The 26,365-nt window shown below is 42.7% G+C and overlaps 1 protein-coding gene across 1 annotated transcript in view; it reads left to right on the top strand.

Moving 5' to 3' along the window:
- Positions 1 to 26,365, top strand: part of PIK3CA (phosphatidylinositol-4,5-bisphosphate 3-kinase catalytic subunit alpha) — a 163,561-nt gene that overhangs the window by 118,114 nt on the left and 19,082 nt on the right. Inside the window, exons 18-20 of the mRNA XM_077487936.1 lie at positions 3,601 to 3,771; positions 11,356 to 11,473; positions 11,563 to 11,714. Of these exons, the coding sequence (XP_077344062.1) occupies positions 3,601 to 3,771; positions 11,356 to 11,473; positions 11,563 to 11,714 (441 nt within the window). The remainder of the gene's footprint in view (positions 1 to 3,600; positions 3,772 to 11,355; positions 11,474 to 11,562; positions 11,715 to 26,365) is intronic.

Raw genomic sequence — 26,365 nt, 5'->3', positions numbered from 1 at the left:
CCCTACAAGATGACTGTCAGATCAGAATGGCTCTCCTAAGTTTGCTTCTGTATAAGGGTTCTGGCCTTAATGGTAGCCTCCACGGAAACAGTTCCCTTAGCTTAGTTATACTCAAAACCACTTCAATCCAACATACTCACGATGTAGAACAAGCAAATCCAATCCTTGAATTACACAATGTTCCTGTCCAGCCAATCAAAGCTTTCACTGATGACGTGGATCTCAGTTCTGCCCTGGAATTAGGAGAATTTTTCCTGTACAGCCTGGGGTGGAGTTTGCAATTCCCTTACTGTCCAGGGGTGTCTGATTCAGAATAATTTATTAATCCCGCAGGAGTTTCCGTCAACCTTCTGGAACTGAGGGCCGTCAAATTGTCCTTGCACCACTGGATCTCCCTTGCAGGGTCACAAAGTCAGGGTATAGTTGGACAGCACCTCCCCACTTTTAATAGGGTATAGGCACCTTTCTACAACACTCCCAGGATTCATACATTTGGGGTTTTTGTAAAAGATGTGTTATCCACCTGCTTGGCGGGAATCAGTGGAGCGATCCCCCGCTGAGCAAGCGGAATCCGCAAGATGGAGGCTCCTGTGTGAATTGGGCCTAACCCATTGCCTGTGACTATAAGTCTCTTGTCCTGTACTCAAATATTAGGAATTTACAGGCAAGTCAAAATTCCTATTTTTTTATGTAAAAAATAAAAATGGTATTTGTTTAAAAAGTTGGTTTAAAAAAGTATTTTAAAAAAACATTACACTGTGCCTAAAAATGAACTGGAAATGCTGGTTTGAAGCACTCAGCAAACGTTTAAAAAGGTTCCAAACATTCTCCCTTCAGTCAGCTATTGGCTGCATTCTGGTGAGAGAGATAGCTGTAGCTTTCAACTGGCATTTATCAGAATATGGCAGTGCAGAAGGGCAGACTAGAATAAAATTACTTTACCTAATTGGACTGATGATGCTGGAAAGTGGACTGTTTTACAACCACCTTTTGGGAACATGTTGCATGTTGCACTCAATTTTAGGGTTCCACATGTTCCCAGTGCTTCAGCTGCCCCCATCCCTGTGGCAGCAGTTCGGGGAGAAGTTTCCCATACTAGCTGTAGTTGTGCAGGACTTCGCCCACACAGCCGTGTGTCTGAATAAACTACAAGCTCTGACATTTTTAGCATCTGTCGGCTTTTAGTTCTCAATTAACTACCTAACTACTAACTATCAAGCCCTAATCAGCCCCAATTCCTGCACCTTCACACCTCAGATCACCCCAAATCTTGTAGAATCACACCTCAGATCATCCTAATTACTGTACCTTCAGACCTCGGATCACCCCAACATCTATATCTCTTTTATAGAGACACACAGACTTGCACACATCCAACTCCAAGGTGTAGAGCACTCTAAAGTCACACTTTCATTTATCACCACTATCTTGGAAGTGGAGGAGGTGGAATACAGTATAGCACAGCACAGCTCTCCTGAAGCCCTGCCATCGGCCATGGCTCTCGCTCACACTCCTGACTAGGTGGCTGTTCATTACTGTGCCCAAATGCAGAGGATACCACCAAAATCATTGCACTCTTCCTGTTTGTTTTTTTAATTAAGCCCTTAAGCATCCCTTGTGCAGCACTAAAGAGCTCTGCAGGATCTTCACTTTCTAGTGTCTTCAGGGAACTTATTATTAACCCTTTACTTGATCTGTGCATATCTTTAACCATTTTATCCCCGAAAAGATTTACCCACTTCCTGACCAGGCCATTTTTTGTGATATGGCACTGTCGCTTTAACTGACAATTGCATGGTTGTGCGATGCTGTACCCAAACAAAAAAAGAGCGACAATTATGAAAAAAATTGTCGCTATAAAACAAAAAAAATTGTAAACAAATGCATTCATCAGTTTAGGCCAATATGTATTCTGCTACATATTTTTGATATTTGTGTGATTATGCCACCTTGCCACAGTATAAGGACGATGGCTGGTCGGAAAGCAGTTAAGCCGTGGAGCGCAGATGGGATAAGTAACATTTCCCTGTTTTTTCATAAAACGTAATGTATTACGTTTATAAGAAATTTCAGCCGCTGAAACATATCGGCTGAAAATGGTGTTTTTCGACAGGCGGGTGAAAGAAAAAAAGTGCTGATAATGGAGCCCGCCAGGTGCCGCACATGTATCATCCCGGCACGCCCCTGTCAGTCTCCCCTCCCTCCTGCTGTTCTCACGAGTGTCATGAGATGCAGCCTCCCCAGTGCCTGGTAGAGTGATCTCACGCTGTGTGTCAGAGATCTGAATCGCCGTGCAGCCACTGTAACAATGTACCACCGCCTAGACTGCTTCTTGTGATAGACAGCACATTGATCCAATGCTAGGAATCCTTGTGCCCTGTGTCATAGGAGGCGGGACATCGTTACAGCGGCTGTACGGCGATTCAGATTCAGCTCTGACACAGAGTGGCAGCGGCTGTACGACATCGCATTACCAAGCACTGGCAGGATGCATGTCATGGGCAGTGGTAGAATGCGCATTATGGGCACTGGCGGGCTGCATGTCATGGGCACAGGCAGGCTGCTGCATCTGATGGGCACAGGCACTGGTGAGGCTGCATGACAGGCACAGGCAGGCTGCTGCATCTGACTGGTAGGCTGTATCTGACAGGCACTGGTGGTACAGCTGCATTTGATGGACAATGGTGAGGCTGCATTGATCTCTTGTATCATGTCTGCAGTCGCTGACTGTCTCCTGTATCATGTCTGCTAGAGGTGCACCGAATGGAAATTTTGCTAATGCTATTAGCATTGTGTTTATGTAGAAGATTGCAGACATGATACAATAGATGGCTAGAGATGGAGAACATGAAACAAGAGATGGTTAGAGGCTGGGGGCATGATACAAGAGATGGTTAGAGGCGGGGGGCATGATACAAGAGATGGTTAGAGGCTGGGAGCATAATGCAAGAGATGGTTAGAGGCTGGGGACATGATACGAGAGATGGTTAGAGACTGCAGACTGCATTTTTCTTGACCTTTCTTGCACTAACAATAAATTCATATTAATTTAAATTGATGATATTAATTAAAAAGTCCAATATAATACAATTTGTATATAAAAAATATAAATATTTTTTAAAAACTGTCATTTTCAGTATCGGTTTCCTTTTTCAGCCTAGTGCATCCTTCATTTTTCGGTTTCGGCACCAAAATTTTCATTCCATGTACACCCAGTTTATATTAATATTGAGATATATACATTTATGTTATATTTATAAAATTGTGTTTACGTATTGTTTGTAAAGTTGAACTCATCTGCGCTACTGAAGAAGCAGAGTTTACGTCCAAGAAATGAGTTGAGAGGTTTTCAATCCTTTGTCTCATTAGCCAACTCAGGACCTAATTGACAGTATATATGTTTATTATTTGGAAGAGAGTATATTGTGTTATAGACAGTTAACAGGTGCAGGATGGAGATATTGATGCAACTGAAGTGCTTATATGAGGTATTTGATAGCAACCATTACATTATTCTCACCTGACTATAGAAAAGTACTGAATATAGCAATATTATGGTACAGTACTTGTTGCAATTTGTGTTTTGCCTTTCTGTTCTAGGATGCTGCCATACGGTTGCCTCTCTATTGGGGACTGCGTGGGACTTATTGAGGTGGTGAGATGCTCACATACAATTATGCAAATTCAGTGTAAGGGAGGACTTAAAGGTGCACTGCAGTTCAACAGTCATGCATTACACCAATGGCTTAAGGATAAAAACAAGGGAGAAATGTGAGTAGTGGTTTTGTTTCCCAAACCTAAATACCTGTTTATGTTCATCTTGTGAAATGCTTTGCTGTGTGTCACAGGAGCCCCTTTATCTATGTGTGACCTGTAGCTGGAGAACTGGCTGCCCTGAGCTCTAGGTTGGATGTGTTTGTATAAAGCAAAGAATGGCAAGGCAATACACCAAACAATACAAACAGCCTTTTAGCAAACAATCCAGCAATTCAGCCGAGGAATACTATTTGAACCTTAAAGATTTTAGGTTAAAACAAAGGTATTTGTTGCATCCATGTGCAAATAATTGTGAAACTACCTTCTGTGCCCAGAATATGGACATTAAACTGTTTACATGTTCGTTTTTTTTTTGTTTGTTTTTTTGTACATGTTCTTAACATGCAGTAAATAAGATTTGAAACAAGACATCCCTGACCTTCAAGCTGCTGTAATGTGAAGTTACTTGTCAACTATCCTTAAAAGCGAGATTCAACTCCTATTTTTTATTTTTTTAAGCACTTTCAGCAGCTGCCTGTGTTGTGAACCTTGAAAGCCCATCTTCAGGGAAAAGAAAACAATTCCCCTATAGTTGGCTGCCCCAAAATTGCAAGAGTTATGTGCAGTATTTTTCTAGGGAGGTTGCAAAAAGCATTTTCCTACAGTAGACACAGGCTCCTTTAATCCTTACAACTGGATTTCTGTGCAGTTACCTGCAGGTGAATAGACACTGCAAATAAGCTGCTGGGACATTCCCTATATAGCCATAGGTCCCAGCTAGCCTCATTTTTATTACTAGTGTCCTTGGCTACTTGGAGGAAGAAGAAATTGGTTGCACACCAGACCATCAAGTGCTTGAAAAAGAAGTCCTTTATTGCCGCGAATGCATCAAGCACTTGATGGTCTGGTGTACAACCAATTCTCTTAATTTTCTTTAAGCTTGGCTGCAGTTTCCAGAGCCTCAGTCTGCGAACTGCAGACTCTAGACTAGACTCCCATTGCCCTTCTCATGCCACTACAGTGATGGATCTGGAGTACCCTCTATAAGACAACTTTGTGTTGGCATGGCAAATCAGAAACACAGGGATATGGGTCCCAAGGGTCTCAGCAGTTAAGACTCTGCCTTTTAGCTTCCTGTTGGTTTCAGCACTGTAGTGCAGGGGCCTGGTTCTCTGTCATCGGATTCCCTGCCCTCTTCAGATAATGCTGCTGGATGACAAGTTATGTCCACCTCACCCTTCCTTTCTAGGGAGGAATTTTCTGCCACAATGTCCAAGTTTATGAGCAGGATTCCAAACCTTATTGAGGCCATAGGCAATAGGAATCCTACTCGTGCCACTATTGCCTTCCTCCTAGTTCATTCTTTCAACTTCACCATTGAGTCTAAGGAGGCTGCTTTAGGAGGGATAGGAGAATCCCTTGACCCCAGAGGCCTTGGATCAGTAGGACACCTTTTAGTGCTGAAGTTTCCCCTGAGCTGAAGAAGATTATCTACACTTTGACTTCTCACCCTGAATTGTCCAGTATTGGATCACTAAAGTTCCTGAAACCAGGGAAGGTCTTTCCAGTCCATTCACATGTTTAACCTTTTTTGTGTATGATGACTGGCCTCGCTCAGAGATAATGTTCTCTCATCCTTAGAATTTTGTCAGGCAGCATCCTAATGAGGATTTTTTTTTTTTTTTTTGTAGTTGTTTTTTTTTCCATTTTGTTGGTCCTGTCATGCAACCTGTGGTTGCTTCCACGGCTGTCCATTAGACCATTACCGACTGGACTAAAGGTATTTGGTACCATGTTAATGGATGGCAAAGTCCATTGCAACTGTTATCTACAGCCAATGCTACTTTGTCAATGCCTTGGCTGCAAATTTCTATCCATCCAGATGCACAGGATCCTCTAGCTAAAGTGTTTGGTTGGCCAAACTCTTTTGCAAGAAACAAGATGTTACCTTTTGTGGGTGAACCATTGTTCCGTTTTTGAACAAGTACATCAAAAAGATTACAGGGGGTAAGAGTAAAATGCTTGCAGCTGTACAAGTAGGTGTTCCTTTCATCCATCTAAATATATAAGCACCAAGTCCAAGACTGGAATATTCCTTCATATGAAGCCATGCTCTTTCAAACCAGGCAAGGCTGGCACCAGTTTCTCTCCCCATTGATGTGTACCCCCACTTTTGAAGTGGAGGAATGTCGGCCTTTACAGCTTTCTGATCCTAACACTTTTTAGACCTTTGGGTTCAGAGGGTCATTAGGGCTACCCCCCCCACACACACACATTGTTTGCAGTGGATGACCAGTTCAAACAGTTTGTTGCCCGTCTGTTTGGTTTGTCTATGGCCCGCTCAAGTTTTTCCCTGAAGTGCTTGCTCCAGTATTGGCCATGTTTTGGCCCCATTCTCCATTCACATTCCAGATATTTGCAAAACTGTCCGGCAGACTTTCTCAGATGCCATCTGGACCCAGGGGAGTGGGCCCTCCACCCAGAGAGCTTTTTAAAGCCTTTAACATAGGTGGGGAAAAACGTGTGTATCAATTAGCATCCAGATTCAGCCATAAACGGGCATAGTGTCCGAGGATCCTCAAGCATTCACAAAGGATACTCTGGTTACTCCCTAGGATCAGTGCAACCTGATCTATGCATTTCTACCACTCCAAATTCTTCCTTGTCTGCTTCACACAATGGAAATGATCAGGGTGATTCTCATTGCTCTGAATTGGGCCAGCAGGACCTGATATCCTTGACGTTTTCAGACTCTCGAAGACTCTCTGTGAGTGCTTCCAGATCATTTTGCTTCTCTTTTCCAAAGGGCCAGTGTTCTGATCTGCTTATCGGCCGTGGGCTTTGATGACTTGGCTGTTGAAGCCACAGTCCTAAGGGACAGGGGCTTCTCAGGTTTCATCATCTATACTTTTTAAAGGCTAGGAAGTTGACTTCTCGTGAGGTCTACCATCGTATCTGGAAGTCTTGATTTACTTGTTGGAGTAAAGAATTTTCACCCCAAAGTTTCTGTGGGTCATATTCTGTCTTTTTTGTTTTCCTGGCCTGGACCACCAACTAGCCTTGATTACTATCATGGGACAAATCCAAGGCCTTTGCTGTTCTGTTTTAGAGACCTCTGGCCTCTCGCTTTCTAGTGAAGGCTTTTGTTCAGGGTGTAATTCCCATTTCTTCTCCTTTCAGGCCCCCTTGGGACTATTTAGACTACAAAAATCTCATCTGAACTTATCGGGGATATTCTGTTGTTGGACCTTTCATGCAAAGTAGCCTTCTGTTTGCTATCACATCTGCAAGAAGAGTCTTTGAAGAGATGGCTGGTCCTTTTTTGTAAGGAACCTTGGTTGGTGTTTTGAGGCCCAGGGCCTGTTTTAGCCCCAGGATGGTTTCTGCCTTTGATATTAACAAGGATTTTGCCCTTCTTTATGTACAGCTAGCTCCTAAGCGAATTGCCCTACACTGCTTGAATGTGGTGTAGGCTGTGAGATTTTACCTTTCTTCTACCACTTCCTTTCAGGAAATCTGATTCCCTCTCTTTTCTGCCTGGAGGCTCACACATGGGTCTCCCTGCATTTTATTCCTCTATTGCTAAATTAATTGGACAGGTTATTGACAAGGCTTATGGTCTGAAAGACAGGGTTCCTCCTTCCTTGTCAGACACCTCCCACCAGATCTGTAAGTGCTTCATAGGACCAAGGAGCCTTGGGAGAGTGGGCTCTTTACCTGCAGGGATTTGTCCGCACTAGTGGATACCAGATGTTGGAGCTCTTGGCGTCCAGATACAACAGTAAACTGGAAAGGTTTGTGTCCAGAACTCTGCCCAGCTGAGCTAAAATAAAATATGATTTTTGTAATCAACTTAAAATTATTTTCTTGGAGTCCACTGAGTTCCCACCCCACCCCTGTCTTTTATGATCATGTTCAGTTACAAAACTGAGGCATAATGGTAGTGGGAGGGGGTTATCCTGGCTGGCCTACAGTTTGCCAGTGTCCAATTCTATTGTAACCCAAAGGTGAAAGACTTCCTGTGTCCCTCAATGAACCTTGAGAAAAGTATTTAAAATGTATACAAATCCTATTTTTTTTTTTTTTTTTTTTTTTTTTTTTTTTACAATGCTTATAAATACAGAAATGAGTGAGTTTTAAAATCATTTTGCTGTTTGTTTAGAATATGTAAATACTTTACTGTGCATGATCTTGGCATAAGTTTACTTTTAAAGCACAACTAAAACTGTGGTCCCTGCCTCTAAACTATCTTAGCTCAACACTTGAATGGAGAACCGTATGGATTGGAAGAATCCCCATTCTCTAAAAGTACAACACACCAGAAGCTTAGCTAGGCAAAGACAAAGAAAATAATGTTTTAATGCACCCTTACACCCAGGTTTAGAGGAATAATTTGTAAAGGCAGTTAGATATTGGTTGCCTGAAATTATTTATACATGTTGCAATAGGATTGTATAATCTACTACAGTAAATTTGGCTAAACCTGGTCCATGTAATCTTAACATTTGGGTGAGGATGTATAAAGTGGTGATAGAATGAGTTGAATTTATCTAATTTAACCAATTTTCTTTAGGTTTCAAGATATTTCCATATTTATACCATTCAATTTAAGTACTTGCCACCTGCCCACAGCAGCTTTACTGTGGACTGGCGGCATAGGCAGGCCAGACAACGTACCTGTACATCACTGCCTGCCTTCTTGGTTTGACACAGCACGAGTTTGGCAGCAGATTTCAGCCAGTGATTGGCTAGCTGTGCTCAATCACAGACAGTGTTCTCTGTTTTCAATTACACAGAACTCTGTATGCATATTAACAGAAATCTGGCTGTTTTTCTTCTCTCTGAAAATCAAGGAAAAATCTACTAGATTGTAAAGTAAAAGCACACATACTACGCAGTTAACCCCTTGATTGCCACTAGATGTTAACCCATTCCCAGCCAGTGTAAATGGTACAGTATTTTAACTGATCACTGTATTAGTGTTACTAAAGACATTGTCAGTTAGCGACCCTCCCAGGTAGTGTCCGTTAAAGCCAGATTGCCCGCCACTCTATAACAGTCACACTATAAGTGGCTAATCACCGCCTTTACAGTATAGCATTAATGGCTGCATAAATTCCAGTGTGTGTGTGTGTGTGTGTGTGTGTGTGTGTGTATGTGTATGTATGTATGTGTATATATGTATGTGTATATGTGTGCCGCGATCGTGCCATTTATGTGCTGCTTTTGTCCCCAGCCTCTGCCGCTGTTATCGGCAGAACAGAGCAGACGTGATGTACCACAATTCTGGAGTGAGGGCGTGAGCAGCACTGCATACAGAGCGGCTGCTTGAATGAACTTTTCACATTAACCAGGAGGTGATTGGCTGCTAGGATGCAGGGGACGGTCCTAGCAACCAATCGCCAGCTTATCAATAGGAAAAAGGTAACCCGGCAGCTCTTGTTCTCCATCCAGTGCTGCTGTGTCTCCGCCTTTAGTCCAGGATTGTCCGACCCCCTGCTCTCTGCTCTGTGTATGGTAAGAGAGTGAAGGAAGCAAAGGTTTGTGTGTTGGGAGTCATGTACAGGGGAGCAGTGCTGTGTGGAGGGGGGGTCATGTAAAGGGGAGCAGTGCTGTGTGTGAGGGGGGTCATGTAAAGGGAGCAGTGTGGGGGGGATGGTAATGTAAAGGGAGCAGTGCTGTGTGGGGGGGGGGTCGTCATGTAAAGGGAGCAGTGCTGTGGAGGGGTCATGTAAAGGGAGCAGTGCTGTAGGTGGGGGGGGGTAATTTAAAGGGAGCAGTGCTGTAGGTGGGGGGGGGGGGGGGTAATTTAAAGGGGAGCAGTGCTGTGTGGGGGGGGGTAATGTAAATGGGAGCAGTGCTGTGTGTGAGGGGGGTCATGTAAAGGGAGCAGTGTGGGGGGGATGGTAATGTAAAGGGAGCAGTGCTGTGTGGGGGGGGGGGGGGGGTCGTCATGTAAAGGGAGCAGTGCTGTGGAGGGGTCATGTAAAGGGAGCAGTGCTGTAGGTGGGGGGGGGGGGGGTAATTTAAAGGGAGCAGTGCTGTAGGTGGGGGGGGGTAATTTAAAGGGGAGCAGTGCTGTGTGGGGGGGAGGGGTAATGTAAATGGGAGCAGTGCTGTGTTGGAGGTCATGTAAAGGGGCGCAGTGCTGTGTTGGGGGTCATGTAAAGGGGAGCAATGCTGTGTGTGATGAGGGTCGTGTAAAGGGGAGCAATGCTGTGTGTGTTGGGGGCCATGTAAAGGGGAGCAATGCTGTGTGTTGGGGGTCATGTAAAGGGGAGTAGTGCTGTGTGTTGGGATCATGTATGGGGGAGTAGTGCTGTGGGGGGGTGGTTGGTTATGTAAAGGAAGCAGTGCTGTAGTGGGGGTCATGTAAGATGTAATGTAACATAAAGGGAGCAGTGCTGTGAGGAGTCATTTAAAGGGGAACAGGTGCGTCGTTTCATGCAATAGAGCCGACCCGCCATAGTAAAAGTGCGGTAGGCAGTTGGCAAGTGGTTAATTGCATGGGTTTTTATATCAGACAGTATAAATATTCTTTTTATTTTTTTATCGGTCTTTTCATTTTTATATAATAAAAAATAAACCCAGTGATTATTAAGTACCACAGAAAGAAAGCTCTGTTTGTGGTAAAATTATATAAATGTAAGTTGCGTACAGTTTTGCATGACTGCTTAATTGCCAATTAAATTAGCATAATAAAGTAGTAAAATAGCAAAAAATGCCCTGGTCATAAGGGGGGGGGGGGGGGGGAAGAACCTTCCAGAGGTCAAGTGGTTTAAGTCAGAAGACTTCAATCTAGATTTCAATTTGTGCCATCAGCTATAGATGTGAAGAGGAATTAGCCAGAAGGTAAAAAAAAAAAATCAGCAGCCCCCCCCCCCCCTACAACTTACCTAAGCCCCATCTCAATCAAGCAATATACACGAGAGCCTCTGCTTTCCCTGGTAGCCATTGGCTTCCACTACTGTCAGTCACAGCCAGTGAGCTGAGGAGAGTGTGAAAAGACACGCGGTGCAGTGGCTCGGGCGCCCCTATAGCAAGCTGCTTGCTATGGGGGCACTAGGCAGGAGGGAGTGGCCTGGAGAGCCAGCAGGGGACCCAAGAAGAGGAGGATTGGGGCTGCTCTGTGCAAAACCATTGCACAGAGCATGCAAGTGTGACGTGTTTGTTATTTTAACCACTTGCCGCCCACCATATAGCAGAATGACAGTGGCAAAGGGGTTTTGATATCTTGAACGGACGTCAGTGCCCATCAGTTTTTTTTTGTTTTTTTAATTGTTGGGGTTTTTTTTGGTTTATAGCACAAAAATTTAAAAACGCAGAGGTGATCAAATACCACCAAAAGACAGCTCTATTTGTGGAAAGAAAATAAAAAAATTTAGTTTGGGTACAATGTTGCATTACCATGCAATTTTCATTCAAAGGAAGGGGGGCAAGTGCCTGCTATGGAAGTGGTTAAAAAAAAACGAACCTTTAATATCACTTTAAAAATTTATTTTATTAATTTTTGGAAGCCTATTAAAAAGGAGTATTAGGTTTGTTGGTTTACAATACAGAAGAAATTGAAGAATGTGAATTATTGATTGTTTTCTGTAGGTATGATGCTGCTATTGACTTGTTCACAAGATCGTGTGCTGGTTACTGTGTTGCCACTTTTATTCTTGGAATTGGTGATCGGCACAATAGTAACATAATGGTGAAAGACAACGGACAAGTAAGTGTTTTTTTTTTTTTTTTTTTTTCTGTGTTGATTGCCTATTTTTTGCTAAGTTTCCTCAGATGTTAATAAGTGTTTCCTATCAGTTGTTTCACATAGATTTTGGGCACTTTCTGGATCACAAAAAGAAAAAATTTGGATACAAGCGAGAGCGAGTACCATTTGTGTTAACGCAGGACTTTCTAATAGTCATCAGCAAAGGAATTCAAGAGTGCACGAAAACCAGGGACTTTGAAAGGTAATCCAAAAAGTATATTTTCTTTGCTTTTAAAGAGCAACCGTTTCCGTAAGACCCCTTTCACACTGAGGCGCTTTACAGGCGCTATAGTGCCAAAAATAGTGCCTCTCCTGTCACTCCAATGTGCCCGAGGACTTTTCACACTGGAGCGGTGCACTTTGTTGACCGCTAGCGGGGTTAAATCCGCTCCACTAGCGGACGAAAAAGCACCACTAAAAACTGCCGATGCCCAGGCGCTCTGAGTGTGAAAGGGCTTTTAGAGAGCTAATATTTATTTGGATTTGTTTGTGAATGTCAAATTATGACTTGCTAAAAATATGCTCCTATACACCCGCCACCAGCGCTCCCCTTTCTGTGACAACGGGCGGGGGATCCTCTCCCTGCACCCACTGTCACAATTTGAAAACTGCACAGATTCACCATTTCCTGTGAATGAATGAACGAATTACATGTACTGTCTGCCACTGCAGCTGACTGCTTGCAGTTCTGGTAAGCGCACTTGTAGTTCACTTCCTACAGTCTGGTAATCGCCACCCACAATCTTCTGAACGCAGCAGCAATTCTTTACAGGCTGCAATGTAAAAAAAAAAAAAATCACCTAGCAAAATTATGACTCCCGTTTTAAGAAACTTTTTTTTTTTTTATTTATTTTAACTCTGAATAATGTGTATAAAGGAGATACAAGTAAATATAAGTGGATTTAAAAGATCATCAAGCTTATTTACAAATTTAAATGGTTTTATGGGACTCATGCAGACTCTGATATATGGAGATACTCTGTGCTGGCTGGGTTAATTTGATAAACGGTGAATTCATAGAATTTAAAACTGTTAATATATATATATATATATATATATATATATATATATATATATATATATATATATATATATATATATATATATATATATATATATATATATATATATATATATATATATATATATATATATATAAATAGTGTGTGTGTGTATATGAATATATATATCTCTTGTTTTTATCGCTTGAATTATTCCCATTATGGGCATGAGGGGGGCCTCGTGTCTGGTTTGCCAAAGGCCTCAGAAACCCTAGAGCCACCTCTGCTCTGTACATAGATCATCCTTGAAGGAACTCTGCACATATCACACTCCTGGTATTTATTGCCCCTTTAAGATCCTTCCACTATGCAATTTTGCCACACCCACTGTTCGATGCAGTTTGCTGGGGATGGCATGGTTGAGTTCCTGCACCAAGTATTTGAGAAAAATAACCTAAATAAATAATAATAAATAAACAAAATAAATAATATTAAATAAATATATCTATATATAGTCTTATAGACACAACTGGCCCTTTAAGAGCAACCATAATGCTGATGCTGCCCACAATGAAATTACATTTTTCACACCCCTGCTCTATGATGTAATAACACATGGCACAGTCTAATTACCTTGCAAACACTGGTTTGTAGTGCTGCGAGCAAGTATTAAGAAAGCAAGCATTGAGGTGTCTTGGAGCGTTAAACACAGACTGAATGCTAAATGTTGTATTAAACAAGCTTTCTGTAAAAGCAAAGCATTGCTGAAGCTTTCTTAAAAGGCTGATTAAAAAACATTCTGTGTTTCTCAAAGGATGAGACAAATTCTTTTGACTTCCCCATGGCTTTACCAGGCATCAGAGGGGGGTGGGGGATGAGGCCCTTGTGGGAATGAGGCCCTTGTCCCCATCAACATGGGGACAAGGTGCTTTGGGGGGCTACCCCAAAGCACCCTCCCCATGTTGAGGGCATGTGGCCTGGTACTTTTCAGGGGGGGGGGGGGCGCTCTCTCGCCCCCCCTTTTTGTGCGGCCTGCCAGGTTGCATGTTCAAACCACACGTGAGGTATCGCAGTGATCGGTACAGCAAGAGCAATAATTCTAGCCTTAGACCTCCACTGTAAGTCAAACCATGCAACCTGTAGAATTTTTTTTAAACAGATTGGAGATTTTTAGGGGTAAAAGTTTGTCGCCATTCCACGTGCAATTTTGAAGCATGACATGTTGGGTATCAATTTACTTGGCATAACATTATCTTTCACAATATATAAAAAAAATTCTACTAACTTTACTGTTTTATTTTTTAATTAAAAAAAGAGTATTTTTTTCCCCCCAAAGAAAAAGTGTACTTGTAAGACGGCTGCGCAAACACGGTGTGACAAAGTATTGCAACGACCGCCATTGTATTCTCTAGGGTATTAGAAAAAATATATATTATGTTTGGGGGTTCTAAGTAATTTTCTAGTAAAAAAAATTTTTTTAACTTGTAAACAGCAAATCTCAGAGGCTCGATTGAAGTGGTTAAAATGTCAGGTTTCTGTGAAGTAAAATAAATATAAATCAATAAAGATTTAATAAAGAAGAAAGATAAATCATTTCAGAACTTTTTCCACCTTTTAATGTGAGCTATAAAACTGAATTTGTAAAACAAACTGAAATCTTTTAGGGAGGAAGTAAAAATAAAATAATGTGGTTGCATAAGTGCGCACACCCTCTTATAGCTGTGGATGTAGCTGTGTTCATCATTAAGCAATCGCATTCAAACTCATGTTAAATAAAAGTCAATTAATGTGGCTCTAATTAACCCTAAATAACGTTTAGCTGTTCTAGTAGGTGTTTCCTGACATATTCTTAGTCTCATCCTAAAACAAAATCCATGGTCCGCAGAGAGCTTCCAAAGCATCAGAGGGATCTCATTGTTAAAAGGTATCATTCAGGAGAAGTGTACAAAAGAATTTCCAAGGTATTAGATATACCATGGAACACAGTGAAGACAGTCATCATCAAGTGGAGAAAATATGGCACAACAGTGACATTACCAAAACTGGACGTCCCGCCAAAATTTATGAAAAGACTAGAAGAAAACTGGTCAGGGAGGCTGCCAAGAGGCCTACAGCAACATAAACGGAGATGCAGGAATATCTGGCATGTACTGGCTGTGTGGTACATGTGACAATCTCCCGTATTTTTCATATGTCTGAGCTATGGGGTAGAGTGGCAAGACGGAAGCCTTTTCTTCTGAAGAAAAACATCCAATCCTGGCTAAGTTTTGCAAATACACATCTGAAGTCTCCCAAAAGCATGTGGGGGAAAATGTGTTGTGGTCTGATGAAACCAAGTTTGAACATTTTAGCCATATTTCCAAAAGATATGTTTGGTGCAAAAACAACACTGCACATTACCAAAAGAACACTAAACCCACAGTGAAGCATGGTGATGGCAGCATCATTGTCGGGGAATTCCTAGAAGATGTTTTGCCAATAGATATGTGCATTCGCGCAACAGAAGGGTACGCGGCAACGGGCGCACACATGAGGCATCTTGGCGCCAGGCGGCCTATTTAAGGAGGACTCTAAGCTTTAATGCTGACTGGTCTTCAGTTGTTGCCTGAATCCTGCTTACTTTTGATATGCTCCCTTGGTTTATGACTCGGCTTTCTCCTGACCTTATATTGGATTCTGTTACCTGGCGGCTTCTCCTTGCTGCCCGCATGTTGATGACCTTGGTTATCCCACAACCATGCTCCTGTCTGCTGACTCCAGCTTCCCAGCTTATCTGAGTGCCTGCGATTAAGGTCCTGCGACCTGCTGCGAGTTCATGCTGCAAGCCTGCCAGAAAATCTACATTGCTAGATGTTCCACTTCTGCAGTAAAAACAGAGTGTCTCTTTAACCCCAGCTGAACTACAGTGCACGGCTGCCCCTCCTGACCTGAGGGTTCTGCTGCCTTTCCAAAATCGCATCTACTGCTGCAAGTTTCTGGGTCTGCACTGGCAGACACTTGTGTTCCTCCTGTCCCTAGGCTCCCTCTGTTTTACTCTGTGGGATCTGGGTTGGAGATACAAGAGAGACTGACCTCGTCATCTCAGTCTCCCTTCAGGTACATGACTATCATGTTTTGGGGCTTTTTTTCTTCATCTGGAACAGGGGACTTAGTCTAGGTAGAGGGAATTATGAACAGTTCTTAATACCAGTCAATATTGTCAAAAAACCTTCAGGCTTTTGCTAGAAAGCTGAACATGAAGAGGAACTTCATCTTTTAGCAAGACAGCAACCCAAAGCATACATCCAAGTCAAAAACAAAGGAATTGGCTTCACCAGAAGATTAAAGTTTTGGAATGGCCCAGCCAGAGCCCAGACCTGAATCCAATTTGAAGAGGGCTGTGCACAATCTGACAGATTTGGAGTGTTTTTGTAAATAAGAGTGGGCGCATATTGCCAAGTTAAGATGTGCCATGCTGATGGACTCCTTCCTAAAAAGACGGAGTGCTGTAATAAAATCAAAACGTGCTTCAACAAAGTATTAGTTTAAGGATGTGCACCCTTATGCAACCATATATATATTTTTTTATTTTTACTTCCCTCCACCTGAACTATTTTAGTTTGTTGTTCAACTGAGTTGTACAGTTTATAGGCCACATTAAAGGTGGAAAAAATTCTGAAATAATTTAACTTTGTCTCATTTTATTTTTTTTTTTTACATCACAGAAACCTGACATTCTAACAGGGGTGTGTAGACTTTTTATATCCATTGTATGTGCTGGCCACCTCGTGAAGCTAACTCTCATTTTACAACTTGGCAGTTTTACTGTTATCTCTATACTCCTGGCGTCTGACAGGAGAGAGGCTGCTTTTTCACATAGCAGCAGCTCTGCCTGCCCCTCCCCTATACTGTACATTCACAGAAGACTTTGTAGTTTATAAATGGGTACACATGGGTTCACATAATACAAAGCACTCTGATTGGGCAGGCAAAGCAGCTGCCTGCAACTCTACTGGAGCTGAGACCAGAAGGTCCAATGATCGAGTGCCAGCACTCAGCATTCCACCAGGCGGCATAAACTTCTTTTGGATATAACCCATAGTAATCCGACACATTTTAGAAAGTGGCTGAATTCTTGGAGTTCAGCTTTAAGCTGAACTGTGAAATTCTTGTATTGAAAGCATTTGTTCTTCATAGTCCTTTGGATCATTTTTGGAGGCTGGTAATCTAGGATGCTACTAATGAGAAAAGCCCCCATCTTCATCAGTGGAAGCAGTGCCCCCACATATGACTGGTAAACATTCCTCTTTCTACCCCACCTTGTCTTTTATTGCCTACACAGAAACAGTGTATCTGGATTGGTGAAACCTTGGGAACTATACACAGGGTGCTATACAGTTCCAAGAGCATGGTCCATCTCTATGGAGCCCAGTCTCTGAAGACCCTTTCGGGGGTATGGTCACTGTAACAGGTGAAACTTGAACTTCATATATAGGGTCACCCTGTATTTCTTTTTTTCTTTCTTTATCGTTACTGTGTAAAATGGAGCTATGTTTGGAATTCAATTACTACTTTCGAGGCAGTACCTGTTACCATTTCCTTTTAAGAATGCTCCAACCAAACATTCTATCAGCATGGGAAAAGCCAGCTCTTTCCCTGGATCTACCCATTTTCTAACAACCCATGCAAGAAAATTATTGTCTTGTTGGACAACCATTAACACTGGGAAAATGTTTCCTTCTATACAAGTGGAAAGTTTTTACAACAGATGCAAGGAGGAGTCTTCCAATCTTTGACAGTTTAGGGAACATGGTCAAAAGAAGAGACCAAACTCCCCATCAGCAACTTGTAGCTTAGAGCTGTCAGGCTGTCACTCACCTTCTAAAGGGACACCCATTTTGGGTACAGTGCCATCACAATGGCATATAGCTGCCATAAAGGGTGCATGAGGAGCCTGGCTGGCTTTAGGGAAATGTGGCAGGTTTTCTCATGGACAGAAACTCACTGCCCAGTGATTTTCTGCAGTCCACATCTCAGGAGTGGACAACTGCCAGGTAGATTATCTCAGCCGCTGCCACTTGGAGCTAGTTGAATGGTCTCTTCATCCAGATGTGTTCAATCTGATATGCCAAAATTTTGGACCTGTATCCAGATCCAGGGACCCTCTAGCTCAGGGGTAGGCAGTCAAACTTCAAATCCCATCATGCCTGTGATTGTCAGGGTCTTGCAATGTCTCATGGGACTTGTAGTTTCACCACAGCTGGAGGCCAAGGTTGCCTACCCCTGCTCTAGCGCCTGCTCTTTCCTGCTCTTTCCTTGAGAGCTGTAGTTATCCCCTCAGGCTAATTTATGCCTTCCCTCCACTGAATATTCTACTCCACCTCCATCACAAAATAGAGCATGAGGTAAACTGATTCTTCTGGCACAAAATTGGCCCAGAAGAACTTGGTAAACCAACAAACTTAGACTTCTTGCAGACAACCCCTAGCCTCTTCCCAACAGCCCAGATCTGCTATCCTGAGGCCCTTTATTCCTCCGTGCTTCAGTCTGGCTGTACCGCATGGCTGTTGAAACCCAGGTCTTAAAGGACAGAGGGGTTTCTGTGCCTGTGATTTCTACCTTGCTGAGACCAAGAAAAGCTACATCCAGGCAGATGTATTCGTTACCTGGCAATCTTACTTCGCCAGTTGCGAGCTTTAGTCAGTTTAATTCCAGAGATTACTTTGTGCCTCACATTCTGGCTTTGCTACAAACAGATCTTGACTAGAATCTGGCTCTTGGCACTTGAAGAGAGTTTAAGTACCATCCTTATCCAAGTATTCTCAAAGATCTTTGTTTTCCATTCCCTTCCAAAAACCTTTTATCCAAGGTGTTTCTCATGGCTAGCCCCCTTTACACCCCCAATTGTTTCCTTGGGATCTTAGTTTGATTCTCTGTTTTTTGCAGAAACCACCCTTTGAACCCATCTGTAATATCCCCTAAAAAGGCAAACCATGTTAAACAATGGTGTGCTAATTCAAATGTTAATCTGAAGTGAATGTAAGGGTTAGGTGGTTACAGGAGGGGCAGTGGTGTGGTTTAAAGACTCTATTGAAATATCTAAAAACTTAGGGGGCGTAAGATATTGCGGAGACATTCGGCAATCCCATACGTTGGAGATAATGCCAGCTAAAAAAAATAATTGTTACTCGATAATATCCTGGAATGTTCAACGATTAAATTCTAAGTTTAAGAGGGCATTAATATTTCAGTATATAAGAAAATATAGTCCCCAGTTGATTATACTCCAGGAGACACATTTAATTGGAAGAAAATTAATAACTTTTAAAAATGCCTGGATACAAAAAGCTACCTATTCTTCCTACGCTAGAGTAGTATCTATTCTAGTGAATAAAACCTTTCTTGCAGAAATAGAGAAGGCCTACCGGTATATAGATATACAAGGGAAATATTATATCTTACTATATAAGATTGGGCAACAAAGATATGTTACAGTAGCAGTATATCCACTTTCAGACCAGACCATTTTGCTGGTAAATGACCAGAGGTCTTTTTACACTTTGGCACTGCGCTGCTTTAACTGGTAATTGCGCGGTCATGCAATGTTGTACCCAAACGAAATTTGCGTCCTTTTCTTCCCACAAATAGAGCTTTCTTTTAAAGGTATTTGACTGACTCTGCGATTTTTATTTTTTGCGATATAAACGTAAAAAGACCGCAAATTTTGAAAAAAAATATTTTCTACTTTTTGTTATTAGAAAAATCCAATAAACTCAATTTTAGTCATACATTTAGGCCAAAATGTATTCAGCCACATGTCTTTAGTAAAAAAAAAAGTCAATAACTGTATATTTATTGGTTTGCGACAAAGTTGTCACATCTACAAACTAAGGTACGTTTTCTGGAATTTATGCAGCTTTTAGTTTACGACTGCCTATCTCATTTCTTGAGGTGCTAAAATGGCAGGGCAGTACAAAACCCCCCCAAATGACCCCATTTTGGAAAGTAGACCCCCTAAGGAAATTGATAAGTTTTTTTTTTTTTTTTACACAAAGTTGTCACTGTGTGGCATATGTGAAATGACACCCCAAAATAAATTCTGCTGCTTCTCCTGAGTACGGGGATACCACATATGTGGGACTTTTTGGGAGCCTAGCCGCGTACGGGGCCCCGAAAACCAAGCACCGCCTTCAGGCTTTCTAAGGGCGTAAATTTTTGATTTCACTTCTCACTACCTATTACAGTTTTGAAGGCCATAAAATGCCAAGATAGCACAAAATCCCCACAAATGACCCCATTTTAGAAAGTAGACACCCCAAGCTATTTGCTGAGAGGCATGTTGAGTCCATGGAATATTTTATATTTTGCCACAAGTTGCGGGAAAATTACAAACTTTAATTTTTTTTTTTTTTTTTCACAAAGTTGTCACTAACTGATATATTGCTCACGCATGCCATGGGCATATGTGAAATGACACCCCAAAATAAATTCTGCTGCTTCTCCTGAGTACGGGGATACCACATATGTGGGACTTTTTGGGAGCCTAGCCGCGTACGGGGCCCCGAAAACCAAGCACCGCCTTCAGGCTTTCTAAGGGCGTTACAGTTTTGAAGGCCATAAAATGCCAAGATGGCACAAACCCCCCCCAAATGACCCCATTTTGGAAAGTAGACACCCCTAAATTTAGGGGTACACTAGTGAGACTAGGTAATAAATGGCGGGTGCCCTGAAACTATAAAAAAAAACTAACCAACCAGCGTCACCTGTAACAGTTATATGGTGATCACTGGTGAAAGGGTTAACTAGGGGGCAATCAGGGGGCTTTATGCAGTAGTATATGGGGGTCCCTGGCGCTATAAAAAGCTGCGGCGAACCTAAATACCTACCTGCCTAACTAGCGTCACCTGTGACACTAATACAGCGATCAGAAAAACGATCGCTTATTAGGCTGGGTTCACACTGGAGCGATGCGGGAACGCCACGAATCCGCGGCGGGTTCCCGCATCGCATGCCTCCCGGCGGCAGTTCACACTGCCCTATGCGAACTGCTGGGAGTGTCAGTGAAATGTTAATGACACCCCCAGATCAGTTCGCATATCGCAGTGCGATCTGCAAACTCGGATCGCATGGTGTGAACACCCATGCGATCCGATTCTGCTGCGGACCAAAAAAAGGGTCCTGTGCGAATTTGCGGCGGGTGCGGCGAATGGCTGAACTCGAATCGCAGAGATCAGATGTGATTTGCACTGCAGTGCGGTGCGAATCACATCCGTTCTCATAAACCGCTGCAATGTGAACCCAGCCTTAGTGACACTGGCGACGGGGGGTGATCACGGGGTTAAACCTTTATTGGGGGGGGGTTAGGGGGGTACATTAGAACTAAAGGGGGCTAACCCTAACTGCCCTAACAGTTATTACAGTCACAAATGACACCAATGCAAAAAAAAAAAAAATGCATTGGTGTCACTGTGACTGGGGGGGCAGGGGTAATTGGGGGGGGGTGATCGGGGGGTAAAGGGGGGGTGTGAGTGTGCCTGGCATGTTCTACTGTGAAGTGTCGTGTTGGTGCAACTCACCGATCCTCTCTCCTCGGTGCCGGAACGAAAAATACCGACACGGAGGAGAGATTACATCACTTCCTCTCCTGTGTTTACATTACAGGAGAGGAAGTGATGTCACGAAGGATTTCCATTTGTCGGGAGCGATCGCGAGGGGGTGGCCATGAATGAATGGCCGCCCCCTCATCCCGGATCGCTCCCGAACGAATACCGACCGCCGCAGGTACCGGGCGGGGGCCCGATCGGGCCCCCCACCCGCGGGAAGGCAGGGACGTACAGGTACGCCCATATGCCTGCCCGTGCCATTCTGTCGACGTACATCGTCGTGCGGCGGTCGGCAAGTGGATATATTCCACCTCCTTACTCTGTGGAAATTTTGAATGAGATAATGGAGAAAAGAATGCAATATTTTCCAGAAAAATTACTGCTTATTGGAGACTTGAATTCAATCCTATCTCCAGAGCTGGATAGATCAAAGCCTCCTAAGCAGTATTCAGCGGATTTGTTTAACTGGGTTCAGGTGACAGGGGTAACAGAAATTTGGAGATGGAGGAATCCAGAAAAGAGTCTACTCCTGTTTTTCTACCTCCTACAAAACGGCGTCTATAATAGAACTAGCATTTGCAGATGTGACGTTGTTAACAGATATTGAAGAAGCCGCATACCTACCGAGTGGACTTTCAGACCACTCCTCTCTATTTCTGTCACTACTCATCCCCCCTCCGAGGAATGCATCATTATGGAGATTAAGTCCACAATGGGTGTCATACCCGGAAATGGGGGGAAAAATTACCTCTATAATAATGGAATATTGGGAAAATAATGCGGGGTTGTCCTCAGTAGACATTGTCTGGGATGCATTTAAAGCGTACCTGCGAGGACAATATATTTCAAACATTGCAGCAGTCCACAAAAAACAGAAGGCCAAGACACAGGAATTGAAAAAACAGATAGAAGTACAGAAGGAAAAATATGGTCAAGTTTACATATGGAGGAAATTGACTAGAACTACAAAGAAATAGATAAAATATTTTTGAGCAAGGGGACAAAAGTGTGAGAATTCTGCCAAGAATGGCACAACAAGAATATCGAGCTACAGTCATATCAGAAATTGAGACTTTAGGAGAGAGAGTAAAAGCACCTGAGGAGATTTTGGAGACCTTCAGGGAGTATTATGGTCTGCTGTATTCCTCTTCTCTCCCCACCAACTTCCACCCGAGGATTATGGTGGATCTCTTGGATCGGGTAGCTGTCAGGGAGAGAGAGGCATTGGTTAGTCCAATTACAAGTGAAAAAATTATGAAGATTATACATGCATTTCCAGGGGAGACAGGTCCAGATGGAATACCTGTGGAATTCTATAAAAAATATGGAGCTTTATTAACCCCAAAACTTTCTGAAGTATTTACAAGTGGTCTCCTGAAAGGAGCCCTTCCAGATTCAATGAGGCAGGCACATATAACTTTAACTTCCTCACTCCCACCCACCGTCATATGATGTGTTGGACTTTGAGCGGGTATATCTGAATGATGCCTGTAGCTACAAACATCATTCAGATATTGCCGTTTTCTGCCGGCGATTCCCTACACCATAAGAACAATCATAGTGGCTGTTCCGCTCCTTGATCGTTCTTACGGGAGGCAAGAGGGGACGCCCCCTCCCGCCGCCCTCCAGTGCTTCTACCGACTCAGCGCTATGATCAGTAAGTCGGACAGAGGATCCGCCAGCCCCGCATGTTCATAGAGATTTTCGATGGACCAGATGGTCGCCGGAGTCTCTATGATCGGAGGCCGGGCACGATGTTATGACGTCACACCCGGCCTCTGCATTAAAAAAAACGTTGCTGATTCGGCTGGGAAACTTTGATCGGTTTATTTTTTTTATTTCAGGTTTCCAAGCCTAGTGGTGAGTCTTATTGAACCCACATCTCACTATAAAGAGGACCTGTCTTGTCATATTCCTATTACAAGGGATGTTTACATTCCTTGTAATAGGAATAAAAGTGATCAAAAAAATTATTTTTTTCAAAAAAAAAGTGTCAAAGTATAATTAACCATAATAAAAAAAAATAATAATTTTAAAGCGCCCCTGTCCCCGTGTGCTCGCACACAGAAGTGAATGCATGCGTAAGTCCCGCCCACATATGAAAACGGTGTTCGAACGTTGAAGCAAGAGCAATAATTTTGTCCCTAGACCTCCTCTGTAAGTCAAAACATGTAAGCAGTAAAAAAAATTCAATCGTTGCCTATGGGGATTTTTAAGTACCGAACTTTGGCGCCATTCCACGAGCGTGTGCAATTTTGAAGCGTGACATGTTTGGTATCTATTTACTCGGCGTAACTTCATCATTCACAATATGCAAAAATGTTTTTTTTGTTTTTTTTTTTAAAGCACAAAACTGTTTCATTCCCCAAAAAATGCGTTCGAAAAATTGCTGCACAAATACTGTGCGAGATAAAAAGTTGCAACAACTGCCATTGTATTCTTTAGGGTCTTTGCTAAAAAAAATATTTACAATGTTTGGGGGTTCTATGTCATTTTCTTGCAAAAAAATTATGATTTTTACATGTAGGAGAGAAATGTCAGAATTGGCCTGGGCGGCAAGTGGTTAATATACAAAGAACTGAAGGATCCAAAATTATGCTCTTCATATAGGCCGATAGCATTATCAAATATAGACTTTAAAATACTGACAAAATACTAACAAAAATACTAACACTGAGACTACACAACTACAACAAGATCTATTAAAAAAATATTGATTCAGATCAGGCAGGATTTATGCCACAGAGAACAACAGATGTCAGCCTACATAGATGTATATACATATATATCCAAACATACATACTCGCCATGTTTGAGGGATCCAGGACAGTGGCCTCTTTGGACATAGAGAAGGCCTTCAACAGTCTTGTGGCCTTTTCTCTGGGAAATACTAAGACGGATGGGATTCCCATTAATATTAATTAAATTGATACAAACGATATATAAGAAACCTATGTCGGCGGTAAAATTGGGAGGAAAGCTCTCATCCTTCTTTCAGTTACATAGAGGTATGAGGCAGAGCTGCCCTCTCTCTCCAGCACTTTTTGCGATGGCAATAGAGCCAGTGGCAGAGGCTCTAAGGACTTTGTGTCGGGGGGCTGTTTGAGAGATTCGGGTCCATCATTGCTGGGAGCTCTGGAACTGTTAGATACTTTTTCAGTATATCCACTTTCAGACCGGACCATTTTGCTGGTAAATGACCAGAGGTCTTTTTACAATTTGGCACTGCGCTGCTTTAACTGGTAATTGCGTGGTCATGCAATGTTGTACCCAAACAAAATTTGCGTCCTTTTCTTCCCACAAATAGAGCTTTCTTTTGATGGTATTTGATTGCCTCTGCGATTTTTATTTTTTGCGATATAAACGTAAAAAGACCGCAAATTTTGAAAAAAAATGATATTTTCTACTTTTTGTTATTAGAAAAATCCAATAAACTCAATTTTAGTCATACATTTAGGCCAAAATGTATTCAGCCACATGTCTTTGGTAAAAAAAAAGTCAATAATTGTATATTTATTGGTTTGCGCAAAAGTTGTCACATCTACAAACTAAGGTACGTTTTCTGGAATTTACGCAGCTTTTAGTTTACGACTGCCTATCTCATTTCTTGAGGTGCTAAAATGGCAGGGCAGTACAAAACCCCCCCAAATGACCCCATTTTGGAAAGTAGACCCCCTAAGGAAATTGATAAGTGGCATGTTGAGGCAATTGAATATTTTATTTTTTTGCCTCAAGCGATTGAATAATGACAAAAAAAATTTTTTTTTTTTTTTTACACAAAGTTGTCACTAAATGATATATTGCTCACACATGCTATGGGCATATGTGAAATGACACCCCAAAATAAATTCTGCTGCTTCTCCTGAGTACGGGGATACCACATATGTGGGACTTTTTGGGAGCCTAGCCGCGTACGGGGCCCCGAAAACCAAGCACCGCCTTCAGGCTTTCTAAAGGCGTAAATTTTTGATTTCACTTCTCACTACCTATTACAGTTTTGAAGGCCATAAAATGCCAAGATGGCACAAAACCCCCACAAATGACCCCATTTTAGAAAGTAGACACCCCAAGCTATTTGCTGAGAGGCATGTTGAGTCCATGGAATATTTTATATTTTGCCACAAGTTGCGGGAAAATTACAAACTTTTTTTTTTTTTTCTCACAAAGTTGTCACTAAATGATATATTGCTCACGCATGCCATGGGCATATGTGAAATGACACCCCAAAATAAATTCTGCTGCTTCTCCTGAGTACGGGGATACCACATATGTGGGACTTTTTGGGAGCCTAGCCGCGTACGGGGCCCCGAAAACCAAGCACCGCCTTCAGGCTTTCTAAGGGCGTTACAGTTTTGAAGGCCATAAAATGCCAAGATGGCACAAACCCCCCCCAAATGACCCCATTTTGGAAAGTAGACACCCCTAAATTTAGGGGTACACTAGTGAGACTAGGTAATAAATGGCGGGTGCCCTGAAACTATAAAAAAAAACTAACCAACCAGCGTCACCTGTAACAGTTATATGGTGATCACTGGTGAAAGGGTTAACTAGGGGGCAATCAGGGGGCTTTATGCGGTAGTATATGGGGGTCCCTGGCGCTATAAAAAGCTGCGGCGAACCTAAATACCTACCTGCCTAACTAGCGTCACCTGTGACACTAATACAGCGATCAGAAAAACGATTGCTTATTAGGCTGGGTTCACACTGGAGCGATGCGGGAACGCCACGAATCCGCGGCGGGTTCCCGCATCGCATGCCTCCCGGCGGCAGTTCACACTGCCCTATGAGAACTGCTGGGAGTGTCAGTGAAATGTTAATGACACCCCCAGATCAGTTCGCATATCGCAGTGCGATCTGCAAACTCGGATCGCATGGTGTGAACACCCATGCGATCCGATTCTGCTGCGGGCCAAAAAAGGGTCCCGTCCGAATTTGCGGCGGGTGCGATGCGAATTCAGCCATACTATCTGTATGGCTGAACTCGAATCGCACAGAGATCGGATGTGATTTGCACTGCAGTGCGGTGTGAATCACATCCGTTCTCATAAACCGCTGCAATGTAAACCCAGCCTTAGTGACACTGGCGACGGGGGGTGATCACGGGGTTAACCCTTTATTGGGGGGGTTAGGGGGGTACCTTAGAACTAAAGGGGGCTAACCCTAACTGCCCTAACAGTTATTACAGTCACAAATGACACCCGCCGGGTGATCAGGGGGTTAAACCTTTATTAGGTAATAAATGGCGGGTGCCCTGAAACTATAAAAAAATA

This window comes from Lithobates pipiens, unplaced genomic scaffold, assembly GCF_037356315.1.
Source record: "Lithobates pipiens isolate NorthernLeopardFrog02 unplaced genomic scaffold, aLitPip1_a1.2 Scaffold_18, whole genome shotgun sequence".
In the NCBI taxonomy this organism is placed as follows: Eukaryota; Metazoa; Chordata; class Amphibia; order Anura; family Ranidae; genus Lithobates; species Lithobates pipiens.
This window is presented reverse-complemented; position numbering and strand designations above follow the sequence as displayed.